The 12,094-nt window shown below is 40.7% G+C and overlaps 1 protein-coding gene across 1 annotated transcript in view; it reads right to left on the bottom strand.

The window, feature by feature from the left end:
• LOC147018772 (RNA polymerase II subunit A C-terminal domain phosphatase SSU72-like) overlaps window positions 1-11,185 on the bottom strand; it is a 76,449-nt gene extending 65,264 nt beyond the window's left edge. Inside the window, exon 1 of the mRNA XM_085898818.1 lies at window positions 10,975-11,185. Coding sequence (XP_085754944.1) covers window positions 10,975-11,054 — 80 coding nt within the window. The 5' untranslated portion in view covers window positions 11,055-11,185. The remainder of the gene's footprint in view (window positions 1-10,974) is intronic.
• Window positions 11,186-12,094: the final 909 nt, after the last annotated feature.

Raw genomic sequence — 12,094 nt, 5'->3', positions numbered from 1 at the left:
AATCCTGGTATTCGCTTCACATGCGCAAGTGAAAGACAGATATCGCTGACAGTTGATCTTGATATTCAGGTTCTTGAGTTCTGAGGCATGCTCTCATGTTTATAGGTTATTTCCAGCAAGTCACCTTCCTTAATGGTTCCTCACCCATTAGTCAACAAAGCATTAGTACATAGAAGAGCATCGTTATCTAAGGAACTATACCTCCCACCTCACCTCTCACAGAACCTGCGAAATACAGAGTGAAGATTTATTCAACTCACCAATTATTACAATAGTGCATGGCCAAATGCTCACAGAATTTGGACACCTTGGCAATCAATGGGATATCAGATGGTCTTGAATCACCTGGATTTCTACAACCCTTCAACATCAAATGTTCATCAAGCAAACTACCAACATACCAAAGGCCAAATTTTCTCACCTGCTATTCTGTCCCTTTCTCTGACTTGAAAGCCTGGTGTTGCTTAACAGCTAAGGTGGTTGGCTTAAGATCTTAGGGTCTTGAGTTTGAGCACCCGTTTCCATTGAATTAACACCAGGTGGGGTTGACTCATTTTGCTGACCACAGAAGGATGACAGGCCGAGTACACGTCTACTGGAAATAGATGGTACTGCATCAGTGGCACAGCCACACTCCCAGAAAATGAAGCAACCAGCAGCCCACAGGCTGCACATGATAGCGAGCTGACTTTTTGAAAAATAAAAAGGTTTGGACATAATAATGTACGTCCAAAATAAGTGCAGTTTGCCACTAAAATCTTCCATTCCGATGCATGCTTTTCCCCTTTGATGAATGGTCTTCCTAACATACAAAATTTTAATAAATTGTTTGAAAGCATGTCAATTGTCTGATGCTACAGGGTTTTACTTTTTTGGGCATCACAAATGCATTTAAGAATCACCAACACCTCAGGAAACATACACAAACCAATATATATATATATATATATATATATATATATATATATATATATATATATATATATATATATATATATATATATATATATATATATATATATATATATGACTCAATCACTTTTATAACAAAGTGCAATGAAAACAAAATTGGTAGTGTATTTCTCAGTGGTTGGGCAGTATATCGTATTGAAGCAGTTGCACATCCACATTTTAAAATAATAAATCATCATAAGCATCTGAATAAAGGTCATGTTTCATAAGCATAAAAAAATTTGGTACAAGGAAGTTGGCCTGCATCAAAAGTGGAAATGCATCCCCACCTCCACCTACGAACAACACAACTGCCTCCACCTTGGCAATTCAACTCACAGTGTTGTGTGTGTGTAACATTATTTTAGGTGACAATTTTTTTATGTTTATTTTATGTAAAATATGCAACATGAATCGATTGCAACAAACTCTATTCACACCACGCTCAGTGAAGCACCACCATTAAACTTCACCGGCAAGTCGCCAGTGCCTGCATGGGATTCTAGACAGGGTAGGGATTGAGGAAGCAAAAATGAAAATGGAGTCTTCTGTCGTCGAGCCAGAAAGCTTGGTGGCGCATGTCGCATCTGTTGCAATTTAAATGCTCTTATGGTGGCAAGATGCTCCATTTGAAACTGTTTTATGCCAAGGGTAGTATCCGTAATAAGTATTTGCATTGGTGTCAAAACCAGTGAGCAATTGCAAATTCAAAGTAAGATTCTACAATTGAGGTGAAAAAAAAAAGTTGAGAATTTGGCCAAAAATGCAAGGAATCCAAATAATCCGAAAAGGTGAGACTCTTGAAGGCACATGCTTTTACAAACCTACAAGTGTATGTGTGGCATACGTACGTACATGCCTGCATTTAAAAAAATAATTTTCTCGGCAAACGGTCCGATACACGATAGTTTACCATAGGAGTACCTCCACCTGCCGGACAGGTTGATGGACCCCTTTATTTTTTTCTGGAAACTTTTAATGCAAAAATTTTAAAAACGGGAACTTAGCCCTTTAGTACCAATCCTTTTGATGCAACAGGTCAGAAAATATAAAAACCTCCTAACAATGAAGAACTGTCAACACCATATTAATAAGGTTGTTTTTTTTTTTGTTTTTTTTAGGAAGGGGGGGGGGTGCAGAGGATAAGGATAGAGGGAGGGTGTGCTATGTGGGGAGGATAAGGGGCATCATTTCCTGTGACCATGCTCAGTGATGCAGTTGTGGATTGAAGCAGTGGTGGAGGATGCCTTTCCAGTTGTGCTTCTACACCAATGGTTGGAACAACACATGTCCCGTAAACCTTTACAGATGAAAGGATGCAATTGCTGGAACAGTCCACACAAAATTGACTGATGGCACCATGATAATCTCTAAATTATAATTTTCAATACAATACCGGACACCTTTTGTGGAACTCCCACAGCCCCCCCCCAACCCAAATTATCCCTAATCTATACTAGGAGAGAGCCATTTGTCAATGTGTCTGTCTGTAATCATTTTGTTCAGAGATCGCTGAATGTATCAAAGTCAAACCTTGAGAAGTGCATCAAACCTGGGAGTCTTTTCGAGAAAAGAAAAAAAAAAGTTTTTATTTTAAATAATCACTTTTTCGTGCCAAATACTTTGTATCTATGTGAAAGACAATATTATCCCCAACCCCATTTCCTTGTGGGTGTAAGGAAATGTTTCGGCCCACAAAAAAAAAGACCAGGCAACACTGGGTACCCTGGCTAGTTCCTCATATGGTCCTGCAGGTGGGGCTATTATAAGCCACAGGCACTAAAACGCATCTAAAGCCATTTTGCTGTGCTGCTCGAGATCACAAGCAAACCTACACAGATCAGTAATAATCAATAGCCAGCCATAAAATCCTGGTCACGTACACATTATGTCCAAGACAGGTTTTCTTTGTACAGATGACTCAAATTTTAAAGCACTTAAATAATAAGATTAGATTTACAATACCCCAAAGGAGAAATGTACCGACACGTTTATCACATTCTAGCCTGGTGAAATAAAGCAATTATGGAGGTTCGGTTATATCGTGACTATCAACTGGTCATCGAGGGAACAAGAATGCAAGCTATGAACTCTCATTTAGATTGGAAAATATAAAAGTTTAGATCACCTTTTGAGGTTTATTTGACTGGCAGTCAAGATCCTTGCCATATTTCATAGGTGTCCAATTTATACAAAAGGTCAAAGCAGCATGCACGACTTTTGTAAGAATTTCTGAAAAAAATTGGACACTAGAGTTGCTGCAAAATGCTTCCAAAATAAATGTTTCTCACAACCCTCTTCAATAATACATAAATGATAACGAGGCCTTTTGCACGTGGGCTGTGGGCTCACCAGGCATTTTTAGCCTGCAATTCAAATAATCTACTTAAGATAACTTTCAGCATCTCGATAAAAATGTGGCAATTTCAAAACAATTAACCACAACTGGTCCGTTCTTGAATGTAAATATCTGTGGATGGTGTCACGTTTCCACCTTCTATTAATATAAGCGAGCAATGGCAGGGGGTCGCGCGCGCGCGCGCGCGCGCGCGCACGCACACACGCACACACGCGCACACACGCGCGCACACACGCGCACACACACGCGCACACACACGCACACGCGCACACGCACACGCGCACACACACGCGCACGCGCACACGCACACGCGCACACACACACACACACACACACACACACACACACACACACACACACACACACACACACACACACACACACACACACACACACACACACACACACACACACACACACACACACACACACACACACACACACACACACACACACACACACACGTGGCTGGAACCAAAGGGAAGGAGGGTTGGGAAAAAAAAAATTAAAAATTATTTATTTCATAAGCGAGTAAATAAATAAAGAATAATAAAAAAAATAAAAAAAAATCAGTCCACACAGCCCATACACTCAAATATGATTAATGGAAAGTATAATCATTTTACACTTACCTGAGCCAATGATAAGCCAGAGATGAGACCTTCCCAAGTGTTGAGAAGCAACCAAGACAGATTTGAAGTCTGCCTGAACGTTAGTAATGATGAGATTGTCTTTCCATTAGCATACGCCCAGCCTGCCATGGTCACACAAGCCATCTCACAAGGTTCAAAGTCCACAATCTGGCAGCAATCGTCGATAGGTTGGGTAGAACGTGCCCATCTATGAACCTTTGGGCCTTGCATCAGTCCACGTCCTCAGGAGTTTGCAGTCTTGGGAGCTGCAAACTATTAGCTTTTTGGGGGAGTTCAGAAACTTCATCAACTCTCTAGGTGTGCAGAGTCAAACCCCTTTCTCACCGGTACGTTTCAAAGTATTTTGGGCTTCTTTATGAACCTTTGCGAGCTATTTCGGTTATCATTATCTGGCATGCATGGTTTCTAAGGGTTGCTCCAATCATTCGTTCGGCTGCCCCAACGAACACCCCCCCCCCCATGCTTGGGGTTTCTGCACATGTGCACCGAAATTTCTGGGGCGGATTACGTCATTTCGAAAGTCATGTACCGACTTGTTGGTACCCCCAACTCTTCGGCCACAATCAGCAAAAATATGTAAAGTCAAGTGCTAAAACTTTAGGGCTTTCCTTGAAAGATGTCCACATTTTTTTTTTAACATTCAAAAGAGAAGAATTCAGAGATAGTCAGGGGTGGAGGTTCAGTTCCAGTTCTGGATGCTGGTTTTTACCTGCTCAATGTGAAGATTCCCACACTGGATCTGTCCAGTCTTTAATTTCATCCATATTGTCAATAATGTCTTTATAATCCATTCAAGTTTAAACATCCCTTCACGGCAACATCTAGTCAAATTTGTGATCGTGCATCTCTGGCATTCTTCCTCCACAACCAAGCTAGAAAGTGCATCTCAACTTGAGCCTGACATTGTTTTATTCCATCCACCACCGAAGTTGAAGGAAATTATGTTTTCACCCTTCTATGTTTATTAGTATGTCTGTATACAGGATCTCAAAAAGTTGCGGACGGAGCCAGATAAAATTTGGATGGCAGGTTGGGTGTGTGACAAGGACAAAATGATTAGATTTTGGTGAAGATCCAGATCCGACGACGAGAATAAGCGATTCTTCACCATTGAGATTGGGCGCAACGAATAAAAGCACGATATCAAAAAGTTGGACAGACTTGGATGAAACATGGTGTACAGGTTGGATGCGTGACCATGACAAATTGATTTGATTTTGGTGAAGATCCGAGAATCATTGAATTTTTAAAGCGATTCTTCACCATTGAGAGATAGGGCCAAAAACAATATAGTACTGTATCGCATGATATTTCAAAAATGTATTGGGCCCGATATGTTCTCGTGGTTCTAGTTATGGGTGTATTGTTTCACTTCTTAAATTCCTAATATGCTTCCGACTCTCGTTTTCCAAAAAAAAACACAAAAAAAAACAATTTAACACAAACAAATCACTTGGTCATTCTGCCTGTTACCTTCCTTCCTTCATTCCTCAAATCTTTCATTGAATTGGAAAATTGAATTGAATGGATTGAAAATTACTTCATGGATGTGCAAGACAAGGCACTGCATCTTATTTTCCAGGAATCCGTTGTGGTATTGAACTAGTACAATATCAAACGGTGTCACGAAACAAAACATGCAACCTCATAGAAAATACACAAACTATGCACGAAAAGGAAAAAGCTAAAAAAAAAAAAACAATAACCTCCAGAAGCATTTGTAAGAAACTTGACTGTTCAAGAAAGGGTCAGCAACACACACCTCATTGGCAAGAGTGGAAAACCTTGCCACCAGAAGAGTTGTGAAAGTGCTTGACAACACCTGCTGAAATGTTTGCCCTGTAATGGAGGATCTGTTTTCCAGCATCAGTCTCTCTTGAAATTCAATAACGCATTGCATTGAAGACTGGTCTCAAGACATTGCTGAGCAGGTATGTAGAAAAGCAAATTATATTTCTGTGTATTATATTGTAGTAGATGAGTGTGCAGATACAGTATATTGGATTATACGCAGCTTTTGATGTGACAATTGGCTGGCATGCAGACGCCACAGAAACACCAAGGCAGCCAATTCAATCGAAGGATTAATACAAGTGTCGAGTCATTCTGGGTATCTTGGTAGAAAATGGCAGCAATTACAACCAAGGGGCACCAACAATGACTGAATGCAAAACTGGCTTGCAACATTAGATGGTTATAAAACAGAGTAGAGCTGTGGTAAAGTTGTAAAATACCACTGCATTTTGTATCAGGAACAGCTCTGAAAAATCTGTTGGTTTTAGAGAGAGAGGTGATCGAAGACACAATTAAAAGGGTAAATTTTGCTTCAGTAAAAAAAACACTTAATTAGCTGTTCAGATCCATGATGGAAGAAATAGATGGAGAATAAGGAGACATGCTGTACCACCAGGAGGTTTGCAGAGTCGAGGGAAAAATGCAGAAATGTTTTTTTTTTTTTAATTTAATCTCTGAAAGGAGATAAATAAAAAGATTGCCTCGCACTTCACCCACCTTTCTTTGCAACTTTTTTCAAACGAGAAATGGCTCTCTGATAAATCGCTTTTTGTGTGGACATTACTACTCAGCTCAGTAATCTGAATTTTCAAATGCAAGGAAAAGGACAAAAGGGAAACTCATCAACCATCTGTATGACAGCATCAAGGAAATTTCAACTGGAACTACAGCTACGAAAACACCACGCAACAGTCGGTAACCTTGTCCACTTCCCCAGCCTAAAGTCAATTGCACACAGTGCACTGCCACCAAGAAAGCAGCAGAGTATGGCAAATTCATCACAGATCGACTGCAAGAGTTCAGCTCTTGTTTCAAAGATTTTCAGGCGAGCAACAATTAACTCTGTTTGCATACCACTTTTCTTTTAATGTGGACACTGCACCCGAGGAGCTACAGACACAATTTACTGAATGTCATCGCCCCTCCAATACTCCATGGAAAGAGCTATGGTGCAGGTCCCCTACAGTTCTACAAATACATGGAGCAGAAAAATAAAAGTAAAAAAATACCCAGGCATCACACTCAGAGGATGTTCTCCCTCTTCGGAATCACCCATGGCTGTGAACAGACTTTCAGCATGAACTTGAACAAAAACAGGCTGTGAGGAAACCTCAGTGATCCCTACTTGCAAGGAGCGTTGCACCCATCAGTGAGTGAGCTGCAGCCAGATGTGAACAAACTCTTGTGATCCAAGGACCAGTTTAATGTCTCCTATTGACAAATGTGTCAGACTTTGTACATTTCCCTCGTGAGAAGGTATTGCATTTGGGTCCGCACATAATGTGCAATTGTCGGCCATAACCACAACCGAGGAGCCAGCATTACATGTTAACCTTTTTCAACGAGGAACCACAATAAAATATGTACAAACAGAATGCAAAAAACATCGAACAATTAAGAAGGCGAGTACATCGATAAAGAACATATTATTTAATTTAAAAAATGGGAAATTTTTTTTAAATAAAATATATACCATTGGAATGGGATCTATAAACACGAGAACGGCACTCGGTAGATTGCGTACCTCAGACTGACCAGTTTACGTTTTGTATCCCTCCGATCGACTGGATCTGGATTCAGACCTCCAAAATATAAATCGGCTTCTTCTGGTCACCTACCCAACTCATCCACCGAGTTTTGCAATAATTCGTCCATAACTTTTTGAGATATCATGTTATATATCGATTTTGACCCGATTTCAATGAAGAATCATTTCAAAAATTTCAGTAGTCGGATCCAGATCTGAATCTTCACCAAAATCTAATCAGTTGGTCATTGCCACACACCCAACCGGTGAACAAAATTTCATCTGGCTCCGTCCAAAACTTTTTGAAATATCCTGTACACAGACAGACAGAAAGGGGTGAAAACATTACCTCATTCACCTTCGGTAACGGAAGTAATTAAACCATTCTTGTATCCAGATCGTCACCAAAATCAAATCAATTCTTCATCATGTCCAATGCATCCACAAAGTTTCATCCGAATCCATCCATAAATTTTTGAGATATCATGCTATGTATATTTTTGACCCCATCTCTCAATGGTGAAGAAGCACTTAAAAAAAAAAAAAAAATTCTAGTTGCTGAGTCCGGATCTTCATCAAAATCTAATCAGTTCGTCCTTGTCACACACCCAACCTGTCCACTAAAATTCAAATCCATCCACAACTTTTTGAGATATCCTACACACAAACAAGCTAATACAGAGACAGACAGAACAACATAACCTCCTCCCACCTTTGGTGGTTGAGGTAATAAACACTCGTATCCGTATCTGGAGCTTTACCAAGATCGAATCAATTCTTCGTCATACACCCGACCTGTCCACCAAATTTCGTCCAAATCCATACACAACTTTTTGATATATCATGCTCACATACAGACGAGGTTTTTCAAAAAGCGAGGCGATAACGAGCAGTTTCACCCGTTTTCGGAATTTAATTGCAAAAAGGAATTTTTTTATTGAATATAAATTGAGGAATATTAATTTAATATAAAAACTGTGGCCTCACTGCTGAAATATTGAAAAACGGCCCTACGGACATCCCCGAGACATAAACGTCGTGTAAGTATTCCAATGCTCCCATCCTACATGTACAGAATATAGTCTACGAACGAAGCAGAGTGTAGATTAAATGAAAGAAAAATAATATAAAATAAAAAACAATCAATGCATGAATGGTGAGCACGTACAAACACCAAACAACCCAACAAAGCAGAAAACACGAGATTACGGGATAATAAATTATAATATATATATATATATATATATAAAAAATATATGTTGTTCATCTTTCGGCTGCTCCCGTTAGGGGTCGCAACAGCGGATCATCCGCTATGATCTGCATACTGATTTGGCACAGGTTTTACGCCGGATGCCCTTCTTGACGCAACTCTGGTCGCCTCTTATGACACAGGGATATGGATTGGGTTTCGCCATGATTCCAGGCTGCCCGACACTCTCTCATAGCACGGCCCAGTGCAGAGCTCCCGTCCTCAAGCGATCCTCCGAGTCGCCGGATTACAGCTGCATACCACTACGCCCGGTATATATATATATATATATATATATATATATATATATATATATATATATATATATATATATATATATATATATATATATATATATATATATATATATATGTATTAAAAAGCTCAACCCGAGGGGAAATCCCTTTTTTTTTGTATACCTTGTCGAAGCTCGTGTGAGAGCGAACACACAACGCACAGCAAGGGGGGCATGAAACAAGAGGGGCGGGAGTGGGAAGGACAAAACAGTGGGGAACAGAGACATTAGATCTGTGGAATGGAGAGAGGTGGGACGGGGAACATGGGGAGGGGAACATGGGGAGGGGAACATGGGGAGGGGAACATGGCGAATACAAGATGGACATTACAGGGACTTTCAGGAAGGAAAACATGGAATTTGAAGGAGGTGGGCTTGGGTGGATTATCGGGGGTAGAAAAGATCGAGGATTTGGATGGGGGACGATAAGAGGTGGTGGTGAACAGCTGTTTTGAAGACCTGGAGGGAAGAATGGGAATGAATAGAGTGAGGGAGTTTATTCCAAAGGCAGGAAAAAAAAAAGAGGAATGAAAGAGTGAAGGTGAGCAGTGATTCGTGATTTTGGTAGTTTCACCAGAATGGGGTTGTTGGCAAACTTTGAGCACCCTGCGGAAATGTGGTGGGGATAAATCGCAGAGAGAGCGGGGGGGGGGGCGAGGCTGGAGAGGAGACGGTCGAAGACAGAAAGACCACTGACCAGCCTGCGGTGATTGACTGAGAGGCCCAAAGACTCAGCCTCATCACGGGAGATGCCAATAATCTGAAATACCTTGGTTTCCACAGCGTGAAGCAGAGAAAGGTGGGAGGCAGGAGCACCAGCCCAGAGGGGGGGGGAGCAGCACTCCATCAGCAAGCAAAGCAAAGCAAAAGAAAACAAAAAAAAAATTTTTGAAAGCAAAACATCGAACATCGTTCAAAGAAAACAAAACATCAAGGCTTCATCTGCAAATATAGCAGGAAGAACGTAGTCAGTCTTACTCTGCCAGAAGATGCAGCTGCGACAGAAGGAAGGTGAAATGAGGAAGCTCGTGTGCCTCAGTCAGTCATCCAGCTGATTACAAGCTGAAAAATTACCAAATTGCTCATCACTGGTCCCAATCACAAACGATACCCGTTCTACTTACGACTCTATAAAAACGCTGCACATCCACCGCACGGAAGATTACATAGACGGGACATCGCAACATATGGAGGTTTATTTACATTTCAGAGATTGTATTAAAATTGTACAATAAAGATCAGACGGTACTCACGGCACAACAACAAACTCAAGCGAGAACTGCCGCAAAACCAAACACCTTCACCCTTTCATAAAACGGCATCGAATTAAAAAAAAAAAAAATTAAATCAAATATGACCGCGAGTCCCGAAACTCACCTGGATCAGGAGCAAGTCACTCAAACTCCCCGTTACGTTTTGTCACGATGAATAAAGGAAAAAAAAAATCTTTATTCACATCGAAAGTCACAATTATTTGAAGTGTGAGACGGAGAAACCTCAAAATGGCGCCGAAGGAGAAAATGGCGGTCGCAGGCAAAGACAAGGCGTTGTTAAATAATGGGGGGGGAAAAAAAAAAGATGCACTTCCGGAGGTCAATCACCTCAGACTTTGTTAAATACAAAACATCTTCTTCTTCTTTCGGATAAACAACAGAACAGGCATAGTGAACTTTACATACGTCGAGTATTTTCCTCACAACGATCATGACGCAGCAAAAAAAATAAAATAAATAAATATATAAATAAATATATCGAATTGCAGCTCGTTAGCGACTAATGTATTAATCTGAGGAAAAAAAAGAAATTAAAATAATAATACAAACCACGAAATTCCACCTTTTACACAACGACACAAAGACGAAAAATGGAGAACCAAAATAAATAAATAAATAAATAAACGGCTGTAGCTTCGCAAACTGTTTTTACCTCAAAACACTATGCGTTTCCATGCTCCGGTTCTGGTTGCTAGAACACACCACAGCGACCCTTAACGCCGATTCAGGCATTATGAAATACAAGGCAGACGACGAACACGACGATCTTCGTTCTCCTTTTACAACACGAGCGCAACGTCCGCCGCGACCTTCTTCCTCGACAAAACGCCCGAGTCGTGACGTCACACCGGATGTGCGTAATAAAAATAATTTTTGGGTGTCGTCATTACTTCGTCAACATTTCACAACTGAAAGTACAACCGAGGTTTATACAGTATTATCGTTCGTATAATTTATTTCGTAGCAGTGCAGCTTGAAGTTAAAACGATCGATTATTTTTTTCAGGAAAAAAAGCAATGGTTCCTTCTTCCTGGGGGGAACGTTCTCTTCCTCTTCATTAAGCTTGATCACGTGATATCCAGGATTTGTGAGTCATCCGACTGTTGTTCCAATCCGATGAAGTTTGAATTGTGGTTACCCATTGTCTCTGTTGTTGGGTCATCTTTGCAGAACTTTTCCAGATTCGATTGGAAAATTCTGAAAAGTGAAAAAAAAAAATTGATTTCTCGGTTGCGATGAAATTCGCTGATCTCGAAACTACTGGATAGGAGGGGAAGCTCATTTTTTGAAGCCATTTCTCCGCCATCTTTGTTCTCCCCACGAGTTCCCACCGACCGAAGAAAGTGATTCCTCTTCTTCTTCTTCTTCGTTGAGCACGACTGTGGTGCTTTTTTTACAACCGGAAGAAGCACGTGTTGGTGTCCGTCTATAATTCCAGCAATCTCTGTGTGTCTGTGACCGCCGTTTCTCGACAACCACTGGTCCGATCTAATCATGGACTCCTATAGAGAAGGACTGGAACCTCACGATCTCGGGCTTTGTAACTTGAGTCTGAAGGATGAACTTGAGTCCGGGGCTAAAATGACTTCTAGAAGGGCTAGAGACACGATCTCGGGATCCATATAGGGGTTTTTGAGGACGGCGAGTTCAATAGTATCATTTTCAACACCACCTGAGGTCATCTTCAAGGTCAAAAGGTCATATTTCAAGGTCACAATACTGAATTTTGGTATTTTTTGCCAGTTTTTGTGTCTAACTCATAAACGGCGAGA

The sequence above is a fragment of the Eptatretus burgeri genome, chromosome 10, assembly GCF_056783735.1.
Source record: "Eptatretus burgeri isolate ZD-2024b chromosome 10, Ebu_testis_v1, whole genome shotgun sequence".
Taxonomy (NCBI): domain Eukaryota; kingdom Metazoa; phylum Chordata; class Myxini; order Myxiniformes; family Myxinidae; genus Eptatretus; species Eptatretus burgeri.
Note: the sequence above shows the minus strand (reverse complement) of the source record. Positions and strands in the feature narration are given on the sequence as shown.